Genomic DNA, 12,016 nt, shown 5'->3' with positions numbered 1-12,016 from the left:
AAAAAAAATGTGTTCGTAGGCTTCTGCAACAGTTGTCTCCTTGTTCATCAGAAGGACCAAAATTATGCTGGTAGTAAGAAATTTTTGACAAGCTTCAGCACACTTCAAAACCGTAAATGCAATACCAACAGGCGAGACAGGAGAAGTCGTGGCCATTCGCCAGGAGGGTAGGTGGGGGAGGGGGTGGGGAGAGTGTGGAAGTTGAAACACTTCGTAACGCAACGGCGCGGTGGTAATAGTGCAACAATGCAGTACACGTCGCTGAATGTTATAGAAACGTATAGTTCGGCGTCCCTTTAGTCCATCGGCTGATTACCATCTCTCTGTCTGGAACTAAACTGTACTCGAATGTTACTTAAGTGAATACGCCATATGTTCCCAATTGTTCGCAGTGATATTGACATTTTTGGACAGCGTAATGGTTACGCCGAACAATCCATGGTATCACTAAAGATCTGGGCGCCGCCTGAGAATCAGGCGTCGGGTGAGTAGGTAGCGGTGAGACTCCGCGTAGTAGCACAGCGCAGCCTACCTTGCGCTGGGGCGTAGATGTTGAGGAAGAGGCAGTCCTCGCTCTGGTTCTGCAGGTAGGGCAGCAGCCTCTTGAGGTACTCGAGGCGCCCGCGCGGCATCCGCCGCAGAGCCGCCGTCTCGTTGCTGATGTCTGGCAGCCGCTGCGGACAGACGGGGCCGAAGCGGTCGGCCGCCTTGACGCCGCTCCAGCGCGCGCCCGACACGGGCGGCATGAAGCGCAGCGTGCCCTTGGGCGGCGACGCGTACGGCACCCCGCGGAACACCTCCACCGGCTCCAGGTGGCGCGAGTCGAACGTCACGATGAGGCCGCTCACGTCGCCGTACTTGGTGCGCACCACTCGCGAGCTCAGCGTCTGGGCGGCGGCCGAGGCTACGGGGGGCGGAGGGGGCGGCGGCGCCGCCACGGAGGCGGAGGCCGACGCCGCCCCCGGCGCCGCCGCCGGGCCTCCTGGGGACCCGCCGCCGACGCTACCGGTGAATCCCGACGAGCCAGCTGAAGACGCGGCCGGACTCGCAGCAGGCAGAGGGTCGGGCTGGGGCCCTCCGGACACGGAACCGGGCGCCGCCGCCGCCGACGCAGTCGCGTCGGTCGCCGGGACGTCGAGGCAGCTCAGCATCGCAAGCGTCGTCCACACGAAGAGCACCCGCGTGTTTCTGCACCATCTTGCTCTCTGCCACCTCTCGAAAATCCGGACTCCCATGCTTTACGCTTCCTTATCTTTGCTATCACGACGCTCCTTCCACCAAAAGCTCCTTTTTTGTCTGATGACACAACCGATTTGCCGCCTCAATTTTTTTCTTTATTTCTTCCGAGCCCTCACACTTCAAAACACTCCTTATGCCAAGTAACAAATGTCTCTAGCAAGAAACTGCCACACATTGAAGACGTTTCGAACCATAACGCACCCTCCTCAGAATCAGGCAATATAAATCCAGAAATCGACACTCGCCATCTGGCAGCTGCCTAAAAGTTCACCTCCTCCCTGTGTGCGTCACGAGGATTCTCGGTTCGATCCCCAACGCACTCTTCAGAACAACACGTAATGCTTCAACAATTCAGAAGCGGCCAGTATCCACAGTCTCCATCCACATATACCCACAAGACGGTTTTCCAGTCAGTACCTCCTGTAATACCGCTTAAGCAGCACAATTACACTCAGTACCTTCTAGCACAACCACACACTCCTCAGAACGAAACTATTCATATCCGCAAAATAAAAACTTTCAACGGCTTAACAATTAGTGACAAACTCTTCATTGTCTTCCTCCAACGATGCCCACACGTTGCTTTCCTCTTGTGATGCGGGTTAACTAAGGCGATTATATTCGAGACGTTCCGAGATTCAACACACTATCTTCAAAACGAGACCGTACATTTCCGCAAATTCAAAATTACTGTGAAACTTTTGACGGTCTCGTTCGGAATAATTCTCTCAGAATCTCTTAGTCTCAGTTCCACAAATTAAGAAAACAGCTACTCGCAACTCAAAACACCTTGCTGAATGCTGCACACGCCAATTTTGCGGGAGCAGCCGTGTACTCATAAGCTTTGAAATGTACAAAGTAAATAGATGATACAGCATTAAAAATGCGACATCTATAATGAAAGTTTGGTTCCACGAGGAGACTGTTTACACAACGCCCACATATCTACATTTTGTTTTGTTTTTTGTTTCTGCTCAGTGTTCATGTCTCCTGCTTTAGAAGCATTTTGAGATAGTTATTGATAGTCACACATTTGTCAACGCAAAACCTGAATAAGTTGCACTACAGAACATGACAGATGTCGCCTTATGTGGTATGGCGGCCATTTCTTCCCCCAGCGGTATATTTTCGTTACAGAAAAAATGCTAACGTTATTCATAGCGCCGCTGTAGGAAAGGTATTCTCTGCCCATTTAGGAAGACCAACTGAAGTAAGAGAGGTATTAGTTTTGAAATAGAGATTTAAGCAGTACATCTCAACAATACCATCGTTGGCTATAGAGCGCCAGACGCACATGTTTCAAGGCAAGCTCCATTACTGTGTTCGTCATATCACACGCCGACGGTAATATTTATGGGAAGCAACAAATTAAGAGATTCAGTTTCTACAAAACAGTTGTTAGAGGGGCTCATTGTTGGCTTCACACACAGAATTGTTGCCAGAAAATTGGTAGGGCGACAATTGAGGCAACCTGTGGTGTAACACTGTTGGGTTTCAGAGCTGTGGTCCATCTGAATCACCGGATCAGAAGTATAAACAATGTGTTTATAGTGGAACGCAGTCATTCGATGGTGTTGTGTGTTTTCACGAAAAAGCTTTAACAATGAGGCGTACGAGATCGCTGTTGAGCTATCCGCTCGTAGTCGGCGTCGAGTCACATGGCGGTCCAGCCGTGGACGTGTCAGTCGAGGCGCAGCATCCAACCGCCCGCCGCCGATCTTAAGCACTCCGTTGACCCGGCGCGCGCTGCTCGGCCGGGCCGGCCGCTGCGCATGGCCCGCTCTGCCGCGCCTACCCGCACTCGACAAACATTTCGCTGCAGCACCTTGTCCTCCGCCGAGCCCCTCCTGTAACACTCCTTTTTTTTCCCCTTTCCCTGCACCGTTTTGTTGCACCGCGCGACACCGTTACCGGTCGCTGGCCGTCACCGCACTGAGCCCTCTTTAGTCGATGTCCGGGCGGCGGCGCCGCTGCTGCCCTCTGCCGCGCTGCCCTCCGTGCCATCTAGCGGCAGCGGCCGGCAACCTGCGGGCCGCGGCTGCTCGAATGGCTGGTACGCCGTTGGCACGTACGGTCCGCCGAGCTGATGGAGCCGGGGGTTTGCAGAATAGGGCTTTTAGTTTTAAGTATCGCTGTTCCACCGTCGGGTAAAACACACGGGAGTTTTTACGCGGAAGCGCTTTAGCGTAGTGAAGGGTTCCGGCTTGCTGAGCACGTTTCCCTTAAGGGCGCGCCCAATACCTTCGATGCTGTTGCACAGTTTACCTTCTCCAGTTTCGCTGATGGCGTGCCGTTTTCACGTCTATAACGGCTGCAGGCTGTCAAAAACGCGGTCGTTACTGATTGGATCGGCCAACTCCATACCATATTCCTTAACTGAAGTAAATATCGATGAAAAATGTCTCATTTTTGTGAATACACACACCAGATTCGGAAGAATCAGTACATCACCCGCATTGGGAAATCTCATGACTGCTTGTTGGCCCCAGACAGGCAATATATGACACTGTTTACCTATTATGAACAGCGGTGTCATATTCACTGTGATTGCAGTTACTCAGGAATGAAAAAGGACGGATGAAGAATGAAGGAAAATTATAGTTTAACGTACTCTCAAAAATAAGGGCGAATGACTTGTAAACTACGTTAATTAACTCCAGCTGAGGATAATTCGGAAGTTAGTTACATCTCACTGTCAGAGCGGGGAAAAATGACCAAATATACATTTCTTACAATTAAAAAGTTAAAAATAAATTATAAATATGTAGATCGCCTATATTATAAGACATTAAAATGTGCCGGCCGGTGTGGCCGAGGGGTTCTAGGCGCTTCAGTCTGGAACCGCGCGACCGCTACGGTCGCAAGTTCGAATCCTGCCTTGGGCATGGATGTGTGTGGTGTCCTTAGGTTAGTTAGGTTTAAGTAGTTCTAAGTCTAGGGGACTGATGACCTCAGATGTTGAGTCCCATAGTGCTCAGAGGCATTTTAGACCATAATAATGTGACGACTTCTTTCGGTTGCCCATACAACTATCATCAGGTCTGAGAAAAAGCAAAGAATAGAAAGTTACCTGATGTTAAATGTTACGAGCTAAACCTCGAACTTACATATAAATTTATCATGAGTGGTACATTGCACGTTTGATTCCTTCATTTTCATACTTTTGTAAACTCGGGATTTGTAAAATTTCTGTCAATTTCCTGTTCTTTGCTTGTTCTCAGATCTGAAGATGATTGCTTAGTCAACTAAAATTTTTAACCATATTACAGTGTTCTATAACGTACACCATCTACGCAACTGTAATGTTTTTTTTCGATTTTTTTTTGTTATGAGTAAGTCGAAAATAATTCGACAAAGACTGGAAGCGGATACCTCACCTCGAAACTGTGGAATTAAGTATCAAAAATGGCCATATATGGCGTGAGTCAGCAGGCCCTCCTAATTGATCTTATGAAGCCCATAACGCATTCAGAAACCACGCATGCGTGATTTTCATTTTCTCTCCTTCGCTATGTGCAAAATGTAAATCCAACAGAAAAAAATGAGAAAGACCTTTTTGTGGGAAATTTAATGTAGTTATATGTTGTAATGATATGCATTTTCGTGGAAGCAATGGTTTTCGAGTTATTCAATAAAAACGAATGTGAAGGTCACTGTTACGTTTTTCTTGAGTTGTTCAAAGACTACAGCCTATAGCAGAAACTTAACACAGCACAAAATGTAACTACATTAAATTACATACAAGAAAGGCATGTTAATATTGTGTGTAGCACTACCAGTCTGCGCATAGCGAGCGAGAGATTATGAAAATTTTGTGCCTCGCCTTTGAAGACATTGCAGATTGCAAAAAATCCGTCGGTAGGGTCAGCTGAATTGCCCCATATGTGTCGTTCGTGATTAGGTATTGAAAGGACGTCGACCAGTTGCAAAGCATGTACAACTGTAACTTCACGTAAACTAGTTGCAAACTCACGTGTTAATATGTTCAGAAGTGTGTGAAATCTTATGGGACTTAACTGCTAATGTCATCAGTTCCTAAGCCTACACACTACTTAACGGAAATTATCCTAAGGACAAACACACACACCCATGCCCGAGGGAGGAATCGAACCTCCGCCGGACCAGCCGCACAGTCCATGAATGCAGCGTCTTAGACCGCTCGGGCGGGCACGTGTGAATAAAACCCATTACTCTGCAGTTTCTGTCAGCTTGTAAACACCATTAACACGACTGTTATACGTTTAACAAAAAGTTTCTTGGAACTCACAAGAGGCTCTGAACACAGTCATAGACCATGTGGTTGCCAATCTGTATATCGTTGTTGTCCTTACATAGGAAAATGAAAATTCTAGTAACTGTTACACAGCCTCCATAGCACATCCAACATTTAGCAGAAAATCCCTTTCACAGGGCCGTCGAAGTAATGCAGTAATCGCTCTATGTTTTATAGAGAGCTAGGTGTAATACGTAATAAACTTTTAATTGAGACGAACTGACACGTAATGTGCGCCAGAAGCTAACTGTATCACTTCCTGTATCAAAGATGTACTACATTCATCTCCAGAGGGACAGGAAGAAAAATGGCTATTACGACAGGAAGGAAATGTGTGAATCACATGGTGACCCTCCATCGTTCCACGAACTCCATGGTGTCCTTTCATCGTTCTGCTCCATGATCACATTATTGAGACATCTGAATTCTGAGTGATTTCATACGGCAGTCCACGAATACCCTTCCCGTGCCAAACTCTTCATTTCACTGTCACACACGCACATCATGCTCTCAGTTATTTGCTGGTGTATTCCGTCTGCCCTCGTTTGCAGTTTTTATGTTCTACAGTTGCCTCTAGTACTAAGAGATTATTCACTGACGTCTTAACACATGTCCTACCATCCTGCTCCTCCTTGTTTACGTTTTCCGTATGTTACTGTCTTTATCGATTTTCCTCCATAACTGATGGGTTAGTCTGCTGAATTCCTTAATTAGTCTGCTTCGTGATCTCTAGTTCTGATGTCAAATTCCTCGCTGTTTTCATTTCAGCTGCTTCTCATGCTTTCGTCTTTCTTTCATTTACTCTCCCTATTCGGTACTCATCAGACTGTTCATTCCGTTCAACAGCACTATCTCTCTTCAGTTTCAGTAAAGGTAGCAATGTAATTATCAAACCTTATCGCTGATATTCTATCAAAGTGAATTTTAATACCACTCTTCAACCTTTATTTTACGTCTGTCAGATATAAAACAGTAGAAGTCAAAGACTACAACCCTGTGTTCCATTCTTTTTAATCCGAGCACTGCGTTCTTGGTCTACCAATCTCATTGTTCCCTCCTCGTTCTTGTACATATTATATGTTATTCGCCTTTCCCTCTATGTTACTCCTACTTTTCACAAAATTTGAAACCTCTTACACTACTTTACATTGTCGAATGCTTTTTCCGGGTAGACAAATCCTATGAATGTCTATGAAGTTTTCTTCAGTCTTGCTTCCATTATCAAACGCAACGTCAGAGCTGCCTCGTTCGTGCCCTTACTTTTATAGAGCGAAACTCATCAGCTAACAGAACCTCAGGTTACTTTCCCATTCTTCTCTATATATCACTGTCACCTACTTTGATGCATGATGTTTTAAGCAGATTGTGACATAATTCATGCTCTTGTCGGCTTTTACTACCTTCGGAATTCTGTGGATGATGTTTTCCCTAAAGTCTAAAGCTATATCGCCAGTTTCACACATTCTACACACCAACGTGAAAGGTAGTTTTCCTGCCATTTCCCCCAACTATTTTAGAAATTCTAATGGAATGTTATCTATCCCTGCTGTCTTATTCGGTCTTAAGTCGTCCATGGCTCTCTTAAATTCTGATACTACCACTGGATACCCTATCGCTTCCCTGTTCTCTCCTGTTCCTTCTTTCACTTCATCTGACAAGACCTTATCCCCGGAGAGGCCTTCTACGTACTCTTTTCACCTTCTCAGCATTTAACCGTGGAATCCCCATTGCACTCTTAATGCTATCGCTCTTGCTTTTAATTTCACCGAGGACTGTTTTGACCTTTCTGTATGCTGAGTCAGCAATTCCAACAATAATTTCTTTTTCGATTTCTTCACATTTTCCATGCAGCCATTTGGCACTTGACTTATGTCTTATGCGTTTCATTCCTGAGTGACTTGCATTTCTATATTCCTGCACACTTTTGTGATTCCTTCTATCGTCGGTCAAGTGAAATATTTCTTCTCATGTTTCTTCAATGAAGTAAAATGGAAATAAAACCAGAATTTCAGGCAGACGAGTACAGTGTAGTATCAACTACAGCCGAAAATGTTGTAATGGGAGTAGGACTCGTTATGAATTGGAAGGCAGGGCAGAGAGTGGGTTGCTGAGAACAGTTCAGGTACTGAGGAGGTTCCATCAGAACCAGCAGCAAATCAATATGGACAGCAATAGTTCAGGTGAGCAAACCGACGTCGCAAGAAGACGACTAAAAGGCAGAGAAAGTGTATGAGGGTACTGAACGGCAGTTCAGCACTCAGAGGGAGATGAAATCCTAACAGTCATGAGGGATTCGAATGCTGTTAAGGGGCACAATTAGAATAAAGGATAACCCGGGAATATCAACTTGACAGTACGACTGAGAGAGGAGAAGGTCTGATTGGGATCTGGAAAAAAAATTCATCTAGTAAATGCGAATATTCTCTTCAAGAATCACAAGAGGAGGAGGTACACTTTGAAAAGGCCAGAAGATACGGGAAGATTCCATTTAGATTACATCAGGGTCAGATAGAGATTCTGAATTCAGATTTTGGATTGCAGGGGCTACCCTGGAGCAGATGTACACCCAGGTCAGAATCTAGAATTGATGAAGAGTAGGCTGAAGTTTAAGAGACTAGTGAGGAAGAATCAATGCGCAGGGAATTGGCACACGGAAGTAGTAAGGAATTAAGAGTTATAGTAAATCCAGGGAAGATGGCGCACATTTTCAAAATTATTCATAAAAAATCCCATGATGCACTTAAGTCAACATAATTTATTGTGGAAGTGAATAAACCAGTTTTTCTTAAAATATAATTTTTTGAGAGTTTTACATACACGCATTCGTCATATTTGACCATTAAGAAGACCTCACACTGCGGCATCCATCCCTTAGACTGAGGGTGAGACACCGCACCCTTATGGGTGTCATTCCGCATGATGATATTTGTTGAAATTTATAATTTTTTAATAAAAGTATGGTTAAAATGCTAGTTTATGATTAAAAAGTTGAGGACTAAAACTCAGCACTGAAGAATTGGCCAACAAATCCTTTATTTTTGTTAACTTTGTTATCTCCATCATTAGCTTTTATTGCTATTTTCTCAGCCACAGTCGACACAATAAGTATCAAAGATTGTACAATTTTCGTGTACTCAAAGTTTACATGCAAAGCAGCATAATCAGTCACGTTTTTTAATGGTTTCAGAATACAATTCTTTGCACTCCAAACATGATGCCATATCAAGAGGAGCTTTTTTTTATGTTGGCCTAGGCCTACGTTTGTCGTAATCCGGATCGTCGGGATCTGAATCGAGGTTTTCCAGATTTAATTTCCTTTTTCCAATCTGAGCTTTAGCCTTAGAATAGTTTTCTTTTCTTAGCCTTTTCAGCTAACCTCTTCTTCACCTCATCTCTATTTTCTTTGGAAGTTAACAAACCTGTCCGCTTCTTCTTTCCTTTCCTGGGTTTCTCTTGATTTAGTTTAGGTATGGGGTAAATGACAGCTAGAAATAATGAAGGATTTCTCTCGGGCTCAGGCCCGCCGCTGTCGTTGCTGGAACCAGGTTATGGTTCGCTGTCAGATGGTTGTGAGATGCAAGTCGTGGATGAAGATGCGGTTTGAGGTTGTGAAGATACCGCCTCGGGATTAGGCTCAGTGTTATCTGATATCGAAAAGAGGCAACCCGGAAGAATATTCTTGGCTAGAGGGTAAATTCCTGTAGCCTTGACTCCACTGGTCCCGTTGCCTACGGAGGCTGCTTCTCCCCAAGCCCCACAAAGTATAGGGCCAACCTGGTACCGAGTCAGCTTCCGGCCAACAATTTGTTCAACCCAACCCAGGTGTTGCTTGCTGCTTTGAAATTAGTTCTGAATGGGGCGAAGAATGATTTATCAAGAGGCTGGAGAGTATGTGTAGTGTGAGGGGGTAAACAGAGCAAAGAGACATTTTCAGCATCTGCGAGTTTAAGGAGCGCGATTGATGTGACGTGGGAACAATGTCCATCGAGAATTAAGATATTATGCCATTGCACTTTCCGGTACAGAAACACTTCCTTAAATCACTTAAGAAATATTTCTTTGTTTATATAAGCAGATTTTTGGTTCATGTAGACTTTGGAGCCGTGGGGAAATCCATCTTGGAACTCAAGCCTAAAATTATTTCATTTATTGACTACAGATGGTGACGCATTACGCAACGCCGCAACCAGTAGGACGAATACCGAAGGTTGCTGTACGGTGTCTAAAGAGCCAGAATTGCTTACACGCCAAGAGACAGAGCCGGTAGCGCTCGTTATGCACCCATGTTGCACAATGAGACCTGCTAGTGAATCTACGGCACAAATGTCACAGAATGAACCAAGCTACAAACGGTTGCGTAGATTTGTCGCAAACCAAGTACAGAATTCGAGTCTTCAGAACCCAGCAGATCTATCACAGAGAGAAGCGAGAGGTTTTGATGAAAACCACTTTCTTACAGTGCGGAAATACCAACACTATAAGGAAGATGCAAATGTTCTCCACCCCCGCACATTTATTGACCAATTTAAAGTAGGAATACCGACACATTGGCCACTGAAACATAACTTAGATTTTATTCGCGCACATATGAAGGGAAGTGTTGCTGAAACTATGCAGAAGATAGCAGAAACTTACGATTCGTATGATCCGTTTAGAGCTGCCTTTATAGCAAGATAGTGGTCTCCTGAGGCTCAGATGAGAATAAAATGTCTCATTCGAAAATTCGCATGAGAAATCAGCAGTCAGATTCTTTGAGAATATGGCTAAAAGGAAACAATACTTAGATAACCCACATAGCGACGGAGAATTGATTCAAATATTCAAAATGGAACTACGAATGAAGTATCTACAAGGCTTGATAGGACTTGGAAGTGATAATGGAGAAACTTTCAAAGATGTTTTGAGAAAAGTAGCATTCAGGTATAAAAACGACGCTCAAACACGTCGCGATTCAGGACAGAGTAATTCTGAAAGAACTCGTAATAGTAAGGAGAATATCAATAACGGTAGCGATGGTAGGCTAGTATTGGGATTGAATTTCGGACGAAATGGGAATAATTACGCAGATGGGAGTAGTGGAAACACTAGACAACAGCGTAATGGATGTGGTTTCAATAGTGGTTGGAACAGGCGGATTATAGACGAAAAAAGGAAAGGAAACTGCAGAACTCGGGATAACCGACAGATTGAATTTAATCAGCCATCTCCAGTTCCTCGGACAGAAAGTAGATGGGGAGGTGGTACGAGAACGCAGCCACAGGAAAATACTTGAGGTATTTACCAGAGAAACGAACGACAGATGGAGGTTGAATCAAGACTACCAAATCCTGGGAAGCGTGAGGATTGACTGACGTTAGGTATTGCAGGAGTTCAAGCATATAACACACTTTCTGCAGAAACTGATGAAAAGGCGTCCCCAGCAATAAATAATTTAATGTGTGACGTACAAGAGTCGGAATTGGGAACAGGAACGACAGAAAGATCATCAGATGTATCCGCACAGATACTACGAATTCGGAGGATGTCATAACTCAAGTGTTGGGACAAGGTGGGTTCTACTGACGTTCACGATGAGGATGAACTCCCAGCAATACCTAATAAAGTACTATTTGATTATGACGAAGGATTAATGTATATGGTGAAGATGTTTCATTGTACATAGACGAAAATTGATCTTCAGCAGCATAATACATATCCTATTGTAATCTTGACGCTGTGATTGATCAAGACGATAGTTTAGTCGTGCTGCGGCTCGCTTTGGTGCTGTTTGTAGGTTTCCGCTCTCTGTTGGATGCCAGAAGGTATCGTTTGGTTGGCATGGTTTCGGTTGTTTGTCTTCTTCTCGTGTTGACTGGCGCCACTTGGTTTCGCAAGCGTTGCGTGTTTGCTAGTGGCAGCAGCGGTGGTTATCGATAGGTAGCAACTGTTGCTCCATCTTTGGGGCGACGTCGTTGTTTTTTCAGGTCGTGTGTGTGGGTCAGTTCGGTTGGGGACTCAGGAGGAGCCAAGTCCGCGCAGTGCCAGAACACGCCCGGATCACTGGAGGCTCGCATGGTTGGATGGAACGGCAGTGGTCACGTGGGTGTACGACCTAGTCGTAGACCGGATCCACCAAGCTTTAAGATGAGTGCATTTGTCGTACACCGGATCCACCAAGCTTTAAGATGAGTGCATTTCAATCCAAGTAGAGAGACCTCCACCATTGTGATATCTCGCGATTCTCCAGTGACTTTGGAATGTGTCACTGCTCATAGTGTTGCCGAGGCGAGGAGCAGCGAGTGTAGTGCTTAAGGGAAGCGGATCTCATTAGCTTTCCTCGACTTCTTATTACTATTTACTACGTTCAACTTGTTATAATTTTGTAATTCTTCTTGCCTGGTGGCCACTAATGCTCCAGTTACTTGCCTTTGGGTTAGTGTATGTAGCGGCAGTTCTTCTAATCTGGTGGTAGTGATTCCTTTCTCGTTCCGGGCGCTCTAAACATAGTATTCTGGGGACGTAGTG

The 12,016-nt window shown here is 44.9% G+C and overlaps 1 protein-coding gene across 1 annotated transcript; it reads right to left on the bottom strand.

Moving 5' to 3' along the window:
- Window positions 1-473: 473 nt before the first annotated feature.
- Window positions 474-1,151, bottom strand: LOC126456586 (neuroligin-4, Y-linked-like). Its single transcript, XM_050092332.1, has 2 exons — window positions 1,007-1,151; window positions 474-904 (listed from the first exon to the last, which is right to left on the bottom strand). Exons 1-2 carry the CDS (start codon window positions 1,149-1,151, stop codon window positions 474-476), a joined length of 576 nt encoding a protein of 191 aa, XP_049948289.1.
- Between the last annotated feature and the right edge of the window lie 10,865 nt (window positions 1,152-12,016).

The sequence above is a fragment of the Schistocerca serialis genome, chromosome 2 (assembly GCF_023864345.2).
Source record: "Schistocerca serialis cubense isolate TAMUIC-IGC-003099 chromosome 2, iqSchSeri2.2, whole genome shotgun sequence".
Lineage (NCBI taxonomy): Eukaryota > Metazoa > Arthropoda > Insecta > Orthoptera > Acrididae > Schistocerca > Schistocerca serialis.
The sequence above is the reverse complement of the archived record's forward strand: the minus strand, read 5'-3'. Positions and strand labels throughout refer to the sequence as shown.